General features: G+C 50.3%; 1 protein-coding gene across 1 annotated transcript; it reads right to left on the reverse strand.

Moving 5' to 3' along the window:
• Window positions 1-4,515: 4,515 nt before the first annotated feature.
• LOC121441791 (spermidine synthase) lies at window positions 4,516-7,666 on the reverse strand. Its single transcript, XM_041643093.1, has 8 exons — window positions 7,481-7,666; window positions 7,073-7,193; window positions 6,683-6,775; window positions 5,672-5,825; window positions 5,319-5,402; window positions 5,094-5,239; window positions 4,888-5,010; window positions 4,516-4,804 (listed from the first exon to the last, which is right to left on the reverse strand). The coding sequence occupies exons 1-8, from the start codon at window positions 7,645-7,647 to the stop codon at window positions 4,784-4,786; spliced, it is 909 nt and encodes a 302-aa protein (XP_041499027.1). The 5' UTR covers window positions 7,648-7,666; the 3' UTR covers window positions 4,516-4,783.
• Between the last annotated feature and the right edge of the window lie 7,378 nt (window positions 7,667-15,044).

The following is a 15,044-nucleotide window of genomic DNA, read 5'->3' on the forward strand; positions in this document are numbered from 1 at the left end:
TGGTCTGGGGACCTCAGGTCTCAGCAAGGTCTTGAACACAACTACTGTAATATTTCCACACGTTTTTAGGAAAGTCATCGCCAAGAGAGCTGGTCTAAGCCAAAGTTCACATTCAACTTGGTTGCACTTGAGATGGTCTGAGTTGACTACAACCTGCCTCAGGAAACCAGAGGGACCAACCAGCCCCAAAGAGGAAGAGTCACACCTCGTCTCCCTAGGACAAGATCCAGGGACTAGTGACTTCCCCTGGCCCAGGTCCCCAGGTCATCCAGCCTCTTCCGCAAACGGCAAGACTGAGGCCCAGGCAGAGGATCCCACGACCGTGTTTACTTCACAGCATTGCTGTCCTTTCGGCCACTTCTCTTCTGTCCCCTTCCTGCCATCTCCAGGTCTTCATTTTGCAGCTGGGCACGTCGGGGGACCGCTGCTCTTGTTGGCAACCTCAGCCACATCTGGCAGATGTGTCAGCAGGATGCAGAAGGGATGTGTGAGTAGCCTTAATGTGATGTGGGGGAGCAGCCGTGGGCAGAGCTGTGCCTGAAGAACCGGCTTGATGGCCTCCCCCTTCCTTATTTTCCATGTTCCCTGACCTCATCCCTTACTGGTACTTCTTCCTTTTATACTGGTCCCAGTAATTCACCATTTTCCTTTATCTTCCCATCCATGACTGCTGAGAGGGGGGATAGTTTATCTTTTTTTTTTGAGACAGGGTTTCTCTATTTAGCCCTAGCTGTCCTGGAACTCACTCTGTAGACCAGGCTGGCCTCAAACTTGGAGAGATCTCCATCTTCTGCCTCCCTGACATTAAAGGTATGCACCACCACTGCCCAGCTTATCTCCCTTCTAGACCAGAATATAAGAAGTCAAGATTTGTAAGGCCCAGGGAGTTTAAGCTCAGTCCCTGGGCCTCTGCCCTCCCAACAATGACGGAAGAACACAGCCCTGTGGACAGGAAGGCCAGAGCTGGTGATCCATGCTCTTGGTCTCAGAGAGGATGTTGGGAGGATGTATCTCCCTTGAAGCTTGGAGCTGGTCTCAAACCCAGCCTAGACTGTGAGTCTCTGAGCTCCAGCTTAAACCCCTCCCTGCCCTGTGCATGGGGTCAGCCCAGGGTCTATGATGCTTATAGGATGTAAAACCAGAGAAAAGGTCCAAAACCACAGAGAAACCCTGTCTCGAAAAACAAAAAACAAAACAACAACAACAAAAAAAAAAAAAAAACAGGGGGGCTGGAGAGATGGCTCAGTGGTTAAGAGCATTGCCTGCTCTTCCAAAGGTCCTGAGTTCAATTCCCGGCAACCACATGGTGGCTCACAACCATCTGTAGGGAGGTCTGGCGCCCTCTTCTGGCCTTCAGGCATACAGACAGAATATTGTATACATAATAAATAAATAAATATTAAAAAAAAAAAACAAAAAACAAACAAACAAACAAAAAACCAGAGAAAAGGAAGTAGAGACAGAAAAAACGCAACCAGGCTGTTCCACAGGGACCCAGGCACAGAGGACTTCTCCCCCTGGGATTCTGTGACTGTCATTTCTGCACTAGGACAGAGCGCTTGGTACTGGGTGAACCTGAGTGCTTTGATGTCTGTGCTGCTCCCTGGAGGAAGTTGTCTGACCTTACCTCCAGCTGTCTCATGGCAGCCATGACTGTGATACCGGCACTCAGGAGGCTGAAGCAGGAGGATCCTAAATTCTACGCCAGCTTGAAGTACATATCGGGATAGGGCATTTAAAACAACAAAGCATGCCAGGTGGTGGTGCACACCTTTAATCCCAACAGACAGGAGGCAGAGGCAGGTGGATCTCTGAATTTGAGACCAGCCTGATTTACAGAGTTCCAGGACAGTCAGGGCTACATAGAGAAACCCTGTTTTGGAAATAAAAATTTAAAAACCATGGGAAAAAAAACAAACAAGATTAACCAATCAACATCCTAGGGAACTCACCTGGCAAGAGATAAAGCCACAGTGGGCTACTTCCTGTCCCAGCTGTAAGCATGTTCTACATGAAAGCCAGCCTACCAAGGTGAGCAGGCAGGCAGAAGGGAAGGAGGGAGTTAAATCTTTGTCTCCACGGTGCTGGGATGGAAGCCAGGGCCTTGCTCATGCCAGGCAAGTGTTTTACCCCAATCCTTGGAGAAAAGCAACTAATCAATGATGGTAGACATGACCAAGTCCAGGAGTTATGTGGATTTGTTATTTAAGACATAACCGATCATCTACAGGCACAAAGGGTCATTCCCACATTAGCCTGCCCAACAAGTGTGCTGGCGGCAGATCTGGGGAGGCAGTTTACAAGACTAACTTCATTTTGGACAGCAGTTCCATAGAGTGACTTATCATCTCTACCCGTGACTTTTTTCTTTTTTTTTTTTTAATATTTATTTATTTATTATGTATACAATATTCTGTCTGTGTGTATGTCTGCAGACCAGAAGAGGGCACCAGACCTCATTCCAGATGGTTGTGAGCCACCATGTGGTTGCCGGGAATTGAACTCAGGACCTTTGGAAGAGCAGGCAATGCTCTTAACCACTGAGCCATCTCTCCAGCCCCCGTGACTTTTTTCTTGAGACAGGGTTTCTCTGTGTGGCCCTGGCCGTCCTGGAACTCACTTTGTAGAGGTGGATGAATTCGAACTTGGAGATATGCCTGTCTCTGCCTCCTGAGTGCTGGGATTAAAGCTGGCAGACAACCTAGGTCCCTCTGGTCATTCCCAGGCTTTAGCAACTTCGACTCTTGGAGGCCAGAACAAGTCTTGCACTACTTACCTGATGACCAGGGTGCAAGGCTGTCTCCCACCCAAATCACCTAACTAGCAAAGTCAGGTGTCAAAGGAACCCATTACAAATGACATAATACTCCCATCAAGAAATTCCAAAGGTTTTAGTCCCTGTGACTGTAATTAGGGACAATGACCAAAAGCTATAAAATAAGCAGGAAGTGAGATGACTTCCCAGATATCAACTTGGGGGTCACTGTTTTTCTGAGCAGCCCAGGGGACTACTGGAATTTGAGACAGGGTTTCTCTGTAGCTTTGGAGCCTGTCCTGGCACTCGCTCTGTAGACCAGGCTGGCCTCAAACTCTGGGATTAAAGGCGTGGCCGACTATTGGAATTTTTTTTTTAAAGATTTATTTATTATGTATACAGTGTTCTATCTGTATGCTTGCTGGCCTGAAGAGGGCACCAGATCTTATTACAGGTGACTGTGAGCCACCATGTGGTTGCTGGGAATTGAACTCAGGACCTCTGGAAGAGCAGTCAGTGCTCTTAACCTCTGAGCCATCTCTCCAGCCCCCAACTATTGGAATTCTTAAACCAGGACATGGCTAATTTACAATTTTAGAACTCTAGGCAAAATTTCCATCTGGGTGTGGTGGCACAAGCCTTTTAATCTCAGTTCTTGGGAAGCAAAGGCAGGAGGATCTGAGTTCAAGGCTCGCCTGGTCTAGAAAGAGTTCTAGGACAGCCAGGGATACAGAAACCCTGTCTTGAACAACCAAAGATTTCCTGTTCCCCAGTACAAGCCAGTCTGAGCATTCTGTGGCTCAGACTCCAGGCCTCTCCGCGGCTGCTGCTGTGCTTGAGAAGACACTCAGTTCACAGAGCTGATGGATGTGGCTCTTTGGGAACCCAAGAGCTTGGTCTGAGCTGGAGATGCCACCCAGTATTTGGTATTCAGAGACTGACTTCCTGCTCCCTGGTGTCAAGCCCACAGCAGAGCAATTCTGCCCTCTACTTGGCTGGGCAGACACGAGCTTTGGGAAGGGCACCTAAGCAGTTAGGCTGAGGCCATGACAGTGAGGCCAATCAGCTCAACGGCACATGGTCTGAGTGTGCCAGACCCTGGGTCCCCACAGTCAGAATCACTCCTGTCAACACAGGGCACTCGGTGACGCTCAAGTTTGGGAGCCTGTCTTGTCACTTCGATAGCGGAGCAACAGCGTTGGTGCCCCTGCCAGCCTATCATCTTCCCACAAGCTCCCCTCTCCCTTGGCTACAGTGGGGCATGGTTAACTCCTGCTCTAGCAAGCTTTCTGGGTCATTCCTGTACCTGGCTCCTCTCTCCAGAGACCAGAGCCCTGGTTCTGGTGAGAGGATGTGGTGAGGCTGAGAATCAAGTTCAGCACCTTGGAGAGAGAACAGCGTGCCTTTGAAACTTAGGAGGTGGATTTGAACTCAGGTTTTGATCCACAGAAAAAGCATTATAGGGGTAAGCAGATGTGATTAAACATGTTCCAGGTCCTTGCCAGTCTCTTCTGGGATTGCCTCTAGTGCCAGGGTGTACCCTGCCTCAATTCTGCAAGATGCCCACATTCTGAACACTCCGGGGCAGTCCAAAAGTTAGAGCCTGCAGATTTCACTATCTGGATCCTCTACCCGACACTCCTGTGGTGGGTGCTTGATTAGCCGAGGGGCTGGGCTTGTGACTGCTGGGTCCCCAGAGCCCACAGGCCTCCCTCATCATCAGTACCACTGGTGGGACCAGAAAAGGTCGGGGTCATGACTGAGTTATTATAAATACACATTTTTTGTTAGGTGACAGAGGGCATAGATGGTGCTGTACAGAGCTGGTTTAGGCTTGGGGCCAAACGCCACAAAGACTGAGTCCACCCAGCAGGGCAGGCCAGGCAGCATTCTGGGGCCTGTAACACTTGGTTGGTCGGTAAGAGTCACTGGGAGTCTCGTTCAGGGCTGGCGGGGCCCTAGACACCTTGGAAGCTCCTTGGTCCAGTCCGATTGAGGTCGCGGGTGGTATTGCAGTGGCACCTAGGCTCAGCTTATGTCATTCAGGGCCTGGTGGGACAAGAGGGCGTCAGGAAGATGTCTAAGATGTGCAGGACAAGGAGGCACAGCAGGGAGACTGGCAGGCCACTCACCTTGCGGGTGAACTCGGGCAGCACAAAGGCTGCGCGGTGCATGTCCGTGTTATAGTATTTCAGCTGCATCTGCTCCACCTGGGCCTGTGTCAGCTGCTGCACAGGCTCCCGGAAGTTGGTGCTCTGGGGACCAGGGACCAAAGGGTATCAAGAAGGGGCTCTCAGCGTCCACCCACACCCTACCTTGCAGGTGACCCCCAGCTCACCGGGTTTTTGCTACATAGCATGAAACCAATCTGGCCACTTGGGTAGGTGGGGATGGTGCAGTAGGCATAGCCCACCACAGGGAAGAGAGATTTGCAGAAGTGCCTCATCTCCTTGATGAGGTCCAGGTGCAGCCACTGGCACTCACCTGTGGGGGAGTTGTGGGTCAGCCTTGCCACAGAGAGAACAGATGGCCCAATCGTGCATCCCACTGTGCCCATGCTCACCCTGGCAGCAAAGGATGCCATCCTCCTTGAGTGCTGTCTTCATGAGCTGGTAATAGGACTCCTTGAAGAGGCTCTCAGCGGGGCCTAGAGGGGCAGAGACCTCGGCTAACCTGGCTGAGACCCCCAGGCCAGTCATCCATGACCCAGCCACACGGTTTCTCAGCGGCAGAGATGGTGTTGGACCAAAGTTTGGGTATTGTGGAGCCTACTGCTTCCACCTGGGGGACCCTGCATTTAACCCCCTCCCACATCACACCCCACCCCACTCTCTTCAGGTCTCCATCTCTGGTGGCAAGGGAGAACACAGCTCTGGCTGGGGGGCTGCTGCGGGTATGGGGCTTGCCCTGGCTCACCCATGGGATCCGAGGAGTCGGTGATGATGACGTCGAAGGCATCTTGGTTCTGTTTCATGAACTCAAAGCCATCACCCACATGGAGGGTCAGCTTAGAGCTAGAATAACCGATGGCCATACCCGGCAGAAACTTCTTAGAGACTTCAATGACATCCTGGAGAGGGGGACAGGAGGGACTGTGCTGGGTCTGAGTTTAGAGACTCCTGGTTGAGTCTCCTTGGACAAGCCCTTCCCTTTCGGAACCCCAGTTCCCACAGATCTGTAAAATGGAAGGGACTCTGGAACTTCAGCTATTCAGGGGCTGACTGGTTCTCACCCGGAACGCACCATCATGTAGACCGAGTGTCCCGTGTACAGAGCAGGGCTTTCTTGACCCTTTATTAGGTTTTTTGAGACAGAGTTTTTCTCTGTAACAGCTCTGTAGACCTTGAACTCAGATCCAGTTACCTATGCCTCCCAAATGCTGGGATTAAAGGCGTGCACCACCACCGCCTGGGAGACCCTTTAATATTTTTGAACCAGTCTCATGTAACTCAGGCTGGCCTCGAACTTCGGATCTTGCTTCCATCCCCTAAGTGCTGGGATCTAGATATGTGTGGCTACAGAATTTCTTATGGCCAGGACCCTCCTTCTATCCCTAGCTAGCCTTATCAGGTCACTGCAATGTCTCCTCCAGTCCAGATGATCAGCTGTACGCTCAGGACTCACCTGCCCATCATCCCAGAACCTTGGGCAACGCTCAGTGCAGTGCTCACTAAAACCACACTGGGCATAAAGGGTAGATGCCTTAGTTGCTGGTGATGTCCCTGGCCTTGCCAGGGCCTTAAGGCAGAGACCAGCTCTGAACATACAGAATTAACATCCACAGTACAATGTGTGCCAGGCTTTACCTGGTTTTCCTACTGAATCATCTTTTCAGACTGAGGAAACAGGAACATTGAGCCATAGGGTGCAAAGTCAGGAAGGGACAGAGCTGACCCTGGGGACTCAGGCCTGTCCTACAGCACCCACCTCATCGATCTCACACTGGACCACAGACTCCACAGACGGGTGCTTCACCACTTCCCGTAGGACGCCCCCATCTCCACCCCCGATGATCAGCACCTGGGTGGAGGAAGGACAAGTCAGGCCTGAGCAGGTCCACTCCCACAGAACCTGGAACTGTCAATGCGCCTCCCAGCTACAGATCTCTGACTCATTTTCTACCTTCCAGAGAACCCTTCTGTCTTGGAAGCCCGGGTTTCCCCTCGGGGCTTCTCAAGAGAACAACCCCCCTAGGGGCTCCACTCATCCGGACTGGCAATTTCTAACAAACATCTGGGTGGCATCTGGCCCCACACCTAGTGCCAGACCTGTTTTGGGACCCTGAGCTCGGGGCCGAACCAGGGGGGGATGCGGTACCTTCCGCGGGTTGGGGTGACTGCAGAGCGGCAGGTTGGCGATCATCTCCTGGTAGGAGAACTCGTCCCTCTCGGTACACTGGATGACGCCATCCAGAACCAGCACGTTGCCGTAGGTTTTACTGCGGGCAGAGTGACAGTCGGGGATGTGGGTCCAGGGGCACGGGGAGAACGGGTCCCAGCCCGCCCTGGGTGCGCACCGTGGCCGCCACGGGGTCCCGGTGTGGGCCGTCGGGGTGACACGTGGCAGGCCGGCCACGAGTGGGGGCTGGGTGGGCCTCGGGGTCCCCTCGGCTGACGTGTCCTGGGAGTGACACGTGGACGCGGGGCCGGGACGCGGGCTTAGCGCGAGAGAGCCGGGCCTAGCGCAGAACTTCTGACAGCTGTCCCGGCGCGCGGCGGTCGGTACCTGCGGAAGACGAGGATGTCTTGGTACCGCGAGCGCCGGTGGTGCAGCAGCTGCTCCACCTGCAGCGACAAGGCCTGGCCAGGCCACAAGCTGCAGGTCTCTCGGAACCAGCCCTCGCGGATGGCGGCGGGGCCGGGCGCGGCTGTGCTGTCGGGGCCGGGATCCATGGCGGGCGGGCGGGCGGGCGGCGCGCGTCGCGGGCCCGGGACTGCAGGCCGCGCGGAGCCGCAGCACAACGGGACCAGCTCTGCCCGCCGCCCGCGCCACAACCTAACCCGTACGGGGGCGGGGCCTGTGTTGAGGGGCGGAGCCCTGGCCATCCAATGGCAGCGTGGGCTGGCCCGCGGCTTCACGGGTGCTCATTGGCCGCCGGGCCGCAGCCAGCGGTGATTGGCTAGGGCGAGCTGTCCGTCAGCAGCAGCAGGGTAGTGCGGCCGGCTGCCGGGCCACGTGGGGCAGAGGGGCCCTGGCGGCGGGAGGGTTCCGGGGCGGGCGGCGCCGGCGCAGGGGTTCAAGGGCCGGGGCCTCATCCTTGGCAGCTCACTGGGTTTGAGATCCTGAGTTTAGTCCGGGCCCCTAAAGTATTTTTATTTACATGAGAGGATTGTCGCGCCATTTGGCTCCTTTGCTTTGAATTGCGAGCCAGGAGCGGGTAGCTGCGGAATAAGAATGGGGCTCTTTCCCGAAGAGTTTCTAAATTTACCCGCAGATCCCAGGAAGAGGCCCTGCACATTCATATTCAGAACCAAAAAAGACTGGCGCGCATTTTTTTCTTTTTGACAAACTGAGTCTTGCTCCTTGAAGGGTGGGAGGGAACGTGCTGTTTTTATGAAAATGTCAAGGAACTTATCAGAATCACATTAAGCATGCTAATTACCAAATATTAAATGCTAATTGCTCCATACACAATTTGAATGCCAAGGAAGGAGGATGAACCTGGAATAAGCAATTCCTGACACGGTGTCAGGGATGGGTCTTGACTGACATTAGCGGCCTCCACCTGGAGCGGGAGCGTGCTCCCTTGTCATAACAACGCACTGGCTGAAGCGCACAGGCTGCTGTTGCTGGGGGCTGCAGCCTCAAATCTGTCCCCCCTTCTCCCCCTTGTTGCTGACTTCAAGGTCCTAAATGGAGGAGCAAGGAAGGCAGTCCTAGAAAGTTGCCACCGCATCCAAGTAAAGGATCACAGTGGGTCAGATGGAGGGAGATAGTGTGTCCAGTTTTACAGGCTTGACTGGGATAGCCTGTACTTGGTAGAGTGTCCTGTACTTGGTAGAGTGCATGGCACCTCGGCCTCTGGGCTATAACTGGCTGTTCACTTGCCAGGAGCTCTGAGCCAGAATGCAGATTGCCACAGGGGTAGGGATGGTTCCTGGAGATGCCAGCCCCTGATGACAGGCTGAGCTGGGTCCGGTCCATCCCTCCCCTGGGAACAAGGGTCCAGCATATACCCTCCAGGCATGTGCCTTTCAGGTTTAGGAAGATGGAGGTACTGAAAAAACTGCAAGTAAAGCCAGGCATCGTGGCATACATCTTTAATACTAACACCGAAGAGTCAGAGGCTTGAATCTCTCGGAACTATCTATAGAGGAAAACCAAGATCCATAGGAGACCTTGTCCCAAAGAAAACAAAAACAAACCAAAATACCAAAGGCAACCAACCCCCCCCCCCCCAAAAAAAAAAACAAAAAGTAAATAAAGACCTGCAAACAAAACCTCCCTGAAGCCGGTGGTGGTGGCAACACACTTTTAATCCCAGCACTTGGGAGGCAGAAGCAGGCTACCTCTGTGAGTTCAAGGCCAGCCTGGTCTATGGAGCAAGTTCCAGGACAGGCTCCAAAGCTACAGAGAAACCCTGTCTCAAAAAACAAAACAAACCCAAAAAACAAACAAAATCCTCCCTGAAAGCACAGCGACCGAGAAGCACCAGCCAGCTGGTGACCAAGAGGAAAAGCTGTGGTTCTGCTTTTATTCTCACTACCCAGTCCACATAAAAAGTGATACTGAAAATCAGATGCCAGGCAGAAAACAGAACACAAGCCTCAGCCACACCTCACTCCCAGGTGCTTGTGGACAAAGGGAGAGAAGGCAGGCTGAGGCAGTGGCAAGGTGAGCCTGTCAATGAATAGTGGCTGGCCATGGGGGCTGCCACATGGTGTATGTCACTGTGGAGTCTGGCTAGATCAAGAGATTGGTCAGCTTCTCCATCCTGAGTGCTGGGGTTAAACACATGTGCCATTCCACACAGCTTCGGCGAGTCTTTCGAAGCACTGGGTTTAGCCAGTAAATGCTGCGGCTGAATGGGGGCAGAGCCTGTGAGCAAAGGGCCTTCCCGTGCCCGACTAGGTCCAGCTTCAGCATGTCAGGGTCTATACCTCCTGCTTTCCTCCAATTTGGTCATCCTAGGTCTGTTCAAGTGATCACCCCCCTGGGCCTCGGCTTCAGCGGCCTGAGCTACAGCTGTTTTCCAATCTGCCAGGGCTCCCTCCCCACGCCCACCTTTTGTCCCAGAAAGGAAAAATTTAAAAATTTATTGCCTGTGCTGGCTAGCTATCTGGTTGACACAGCTGGAGACATCTGATAAGGGGGAACCTTAGTCAAGAGTACTCTACCACCAGATTGGCCTGTGGGATATTTTCTTTATTGATGATTGCCAAGAAAGGGCCCAGCCCACTGTGGGTGGCCCCCACCCTGGGCAGGTGGCCCTGGGTGTCTAAGAAAGAAAGTAGGCTGAGCAAGCCATGAGGAGCAACCAGTGGGCATGTTCCTCCACTTTAGTTCCTGCCTCTTCTTCAGGGTTTTCTTATGTAGACCAGGCTGTCCAAGACCTCATGATCTTCCTGCCTCCTCCTCCTGAGGGCTAAAATTACAGTCACCAGGCCTGCTTCTTCCTTTCCACTTACGGGCACAGCCCAGTGCCCTTCTGAGCATCCCCTGCCCTCAGTCTCTCTATGGAAAGTGCCCACCACTGCAGTTAGACTGCCATGGGTTAGCAGATTATGTGCTCCTTGCTCTTCAACGCTCACTGTTCTGGGATGTCTGTACACTGTGTGAAAATGTATTGCTGTGATTGATGGAACAAAAAGCTGAGCGGCCAATGGCTAGGAAGAGGTTCAGCAGGACATCTGGGGACAGAGAGTATATGCTGGGAAGAAGGGAGGAGATACCAGGAGACACAGAAGGGAAATGGGAGATGCAAGATGGAAGAGAAGTAACACCATAGGACAGATCATAGTTTAATACAAATTAGTTTATTTAGAAATAAGCCTAAGCAATTGGTTTAATTTCTTTCCGGTTGAGCTTTCATAATTAATAAGAAGCTGGGCGGTGGTGGCACACAACTTTCATCCCAGCACTTGGGAGGCAGAGGCAGGTGGATCTCTGTGAGTTCGAGGTCAGTCTGGTCTATACAGTGAGTTCCAGGACAGCAGCAGGGACTGTCGTTACTTGTGGGCTGGCAGTCCCAATGAATTTCTTTTCTTTCTTTTTAGTTTTTCAAGACAGGGTTTCTCTATAGCTTTAGTCTGTCCTGACTGAGCTAACTGGGCAAAGGAGTCTACCAGGCTCTCTAGCCCAAGGTAATGATGAAATTGATCAATCATTAGTAGGAAATGTGCTAGAAGCCTCTGAGTTTCATAAGAAACACCAAGTTAGACGGGCGGTGGTGGCGCATGCCTTTAATCCCAGCACTTGGGAGGCAGAGGCAGGCGGATCTCTGTGAGTTCGAGACCAGCCTGGTCTACAAGAGCTAGTTCCAGGACAGGCTCCAAAACCACAGAGAAACCCTGTCTCGAAAAACAAAACAAAACAAAACAAAACAAAAAAAAAAAGAAACACCAAGTTAATAGCAAGGGTTTGAAGAAAGAGTTTTTTCCTATCACTTGACAACAAGCCAAAGAAATTATAAGGGGATGTCCTACCTGTTCTTTGTATAACCAAACACCACTACCTGCAGGAAATAAGCCTCAGGGTACTCAAAGAAATGTAATTTGGTAAATGGATGTGTTTTATTTGGTAGAGTTTAGAAAATTAAAATATGTACATCATACCATAGATTCAGGATTTCAATGGGCAACTGCTTTGAATTCTGAATAGGCTGATTCTGTAACTCCACATTTATTAGAAGTTACCTGTACAAATTAAGACTGACAGTGCTCCAGCATGTCTCTAGTAAAGGACAAAAGAAGCTATTACAGGTACACCACACAATTCTACAGGACAAGCAGTTATAGAAACATCTAATCAAACTCTAAAGGATAGGCTTTATAAACAGAAAGGGGTAATAAAGACCCCCAGAGATAGACTGCTCAAAATTTATTAACTTTAGGGCTGGAGAGATGGCTCAGAGGTTAAGAGCATTGCCTGCTCTTCCAAAGCTCCTGAGTTCAATTCTCAGCAACCACATGGTGGCTCACAACCATCTGTAATGAGGTTTGGTGCCCTCTTTTGGCCTGCAGGCACACACAGACAGAATATTGTATACATAATAAATAAATATTAAAAAAAATTATTAACTTTAAATGTTCAAAATGCTATGAAAAAGGAACAGCAGCTGTGGAGAGACACTGGATGGTAGGAAAAAACCTGCTGAGCTAAATTAGCCTGTATACTTTAAGAATGTGCTGAACTCAGAATGGAAAACAGTTAAGTGTTACGTTGGGGAAGAGGTTTTGCTTTTATTTCCACAGGAGAAGATAAGCTATAGAAACCACCAAAATTGATAAAGATGAGATTCGAACAAGAGAGACCTCTTGATTAGAAGGGGCTATAGTTCATCAAACAATGTGGCCATTCAATCTAAAGTAACTTATAAGACTGGCAAATGTGTTTCATTTGATCTGATATAACCTGCCAAAAAGGGAAACTCTTCAAAGTTAGGGCTGGGGCAAGGTTTTGTTTTTATCTTTCCAGGAGAATAAAGTTTTTGTTTTTATCTTTCCAGGAGAATAAAGATCCAACTAAGGGATCTGAAGACCACTGGACAAATGAGACACCTGAAGAAAAAGGACAAACCCTGCAGAGAAAATGTCCTAAGAAAAGGAGTAAACCAGCCTAATGATCCAACACATTTCCAACAGGATAAAATTGCATAAGTCTTCCCAAATGTTTGCTTTGCTTTTCTCTACAGAGATATAAGTCAAATGGTCTTTTTTTTTTTTTTGGTTTTTCGAGACAGGGTTTCTCTGTAGCTTTAGTGCCTGTCCCGGAACTAGCTCTTGTAGACCAGGCTGGCCTCGAACTCCCAGAGATCCGCCTGCCTCTGCCTCTGGGATTAAAGGCGTGCGCCACCACCGCCCGGCTTCAAATGGTCTTTTTTAAAGTCCCAGTTCAATTAAAAATTAAAGCAGGGGCTGGAGAGATGGCTCAGAGGTTAAGAGCACTGGCTGCTCTTTCAGAAGTCCTGAGTTCAATTCCCAGCAACCACATGGTGGCTCATCTGTACTGAGATCTGGCGCCCTCCTCTGGCATGTGAGCATACATCGAGGCAGAATGTTGATTACATAATAATCTAAAAAAATAAAATTTTTTAAAAAAAAAGAAAAAAAAATTAAAGCAGGTTTTGGAGTTAGGGTGTGGCTCTCTCCTTCTCAAACCCCAAGCATGCTTGTTTTTTTTTTTTTTTTTTTTTGTTTTTTTTTTTTTTGTTTTTCGAGACAGGGTTTCTCTGTAGCTTTGGAGCCTGTCCTGGAACTCCCTTGGTAGACCAGGCTGGCCTCGAACTCACAGAGATCCGCCTGTCTCTGCCTCCCAAGTGCTGAGATTACAGGCGTGCGCCACCACCGCCCTGCCCAAGCATGCTTGTTAAAGGAAAATCCAAAATCTCTGTCTCATGTCAGAAAAGCCAGCTGGTATGGGACGGAAGAAAAACCAAAATTAAGGGACTATTATATTGCCACTAATCTCATAATGCTTTGGTTCTCTTCTAACATACAGGTAGGTGTACATGCAGAGCATTTATTAAAAAATACTTATCTATATATAGATATATAACACAAATATATAAAATCTCTCTCTCTATATATATATCTAGAAAAGCCTTTTGCTTTTAATTTTTTTTTTTTTTTTTTTTTTTTTTTGGTTTTTCGAGACAGGGTTTCTCTGTGGCTTTGGAGCCTGTCCTGGAACTAGCTCTGTAGACCAGGCTGGTCTCAAACTCACAGAGATCTGCCTGCCTCTGCCTCCCGAGTGCTGGGATTAAAGGCGTGCGCCACCACCGCCCAGCTGCTTTTAAATTTAAGAGACCCACCTACCTCTGCCTCTTGAGTGCCAGGATTAAAGACACGTGCCACCACCGCCTGGTTTAAATTTATTTTTCTTTTTTTTCTTTTTTTGGTTTTTTCGAGACAAGGTTTCTCTGTGGTTTTGGAGCCTGTCCTGGAACTAGCTCTTGTAGACCAGGCTGGTCTCGAACTCACAGAGATCCGCCTGCCTCTGCCTCCCGAGTGCTGGGATTACAGGCGTGCGCCACCACCGCCCGGCTAAATTTATTTTTCAATTGACATTTTTGCCTGCATGTATGTCTGAGCAAGGGTGCCAGATCACAGACAGTTGTGAACTGCCATGTGGGTGCTGGAAATTGAGCCCAGGTCCTCTGGAAGATCAGTTGGTGATCATAACCACTGGGCCATCTCTCCAGCCCCCAGAAAAGCCTTTCAGTATATTACGAATACTACAAAAAATGTCCCAGCACTGAGGAAATGGAGGCAGGAGAATCAGGAGTTCAGGGTCATTCTTGAATACACAACAAGTTTGAAGCCAGTCTGGGCCTTAAGACTCTGTCTCAGTGGGTAAAGGTACTTGCCACCAAGCTTGGCAACCCGAGTTGGATCTTCAAGACCCACATAGTGGAAGGAGAGAACCGATTCCCATAAATTGTCCTTTGACCCCCACACTAGACTGTGCAGACACATAATAAATAAATAGTGTTAAAAAAAAAAAACCAAGATAATGTCAAAGGTCTAGGGATATTCCTCAGTGTGGGCCACTTGCCTAGCAGTGTGAGACCCTAAGTTAAACCCCAGCCTGATGAGACCTGGCCGTGGTGGCACACGCCTGCCATCACAGTGCTCTGAAGGCTGAGGCACAAGGGTAGCCGGTGAGTTTGAAGCTAGCCTGGGCTACAAAGTGACACACTGCCTTAGAGAGAAGGAAGAAACAGTACTGCTAGACGTAGTGGCAGACACTTACTTGTGAGCCCAGCACTCGGAGAAGGAGGCAGGACTGTAAGTTTTATGCTAGCCATGACTGGATGACAGAGTGAGACCATGCCCCAGACTTCCGCTACCCCTGCCACCCAAGTCAAAAGCTAAAGGAGAGGCACAGTTGGCCCTCCCAATAGTACTTCCTAAGTAGCTGAGGCAGAGCTGCCCCATGGCCACACTGGCCACCAGCAGCTCAGAGCCTCCCAGTTGCAGAGAGGGCCCACCACCTGGGTAGCACTCCTTTGTGCGTAGCCTTGGGTTTCCGGGCACCCTATTTGGGTATGCTCCTCTCCCAGTCTCTGAACAGGGTGACACTGTTCTTTATGCCAGAGCTGGGTTGAAATGAAAGCAAACCAAACCAA

The sequence above is a fragment of the Microtus oregoni genome, unplaced genomic scaffold (genome assembly GCF_018167655.1).
Source record: "Microtus oregoni isolate MIOR12 unplaced genomic scaffold, Mior012 000081F_ref0000091, whole genome shotgun sequence".
Classification (NCBI taxonomy): Eukaryota; Metazoa; Chordata; class Mammalia; order Rodentia; family Cricetidae; genus Microtus; species Microtus oregoni.

What these genes read in the sequence shown, in the direction of transcription:
- LOC121441791 (XM_041643093.1), bottom strand. Translation starts at nt 7,647, where the DNA reads ATGGATCCCGGCCCCGACAGCACAGCCGCGCCCGGCCCCGCCGCCATC. An exon ending in GTCACCCCAACCCGCGGAAG is followed by an intron (nt 6,776 to 7,072) that starts GTACCGCATCCC and finishes TCCTCCACCCAG; the next exon opens with GTGCTGATCATCGGGGGTGG. An exon ending in TCCAGTGTGAGATCGATGAG is followed by an intron (nt 5,826 to 6,682) that starts GTGGGTGCTGTA and finishes CCCCCTCTCCAG; the next exon opens with GATGTCATTGAAGTCTCTAA.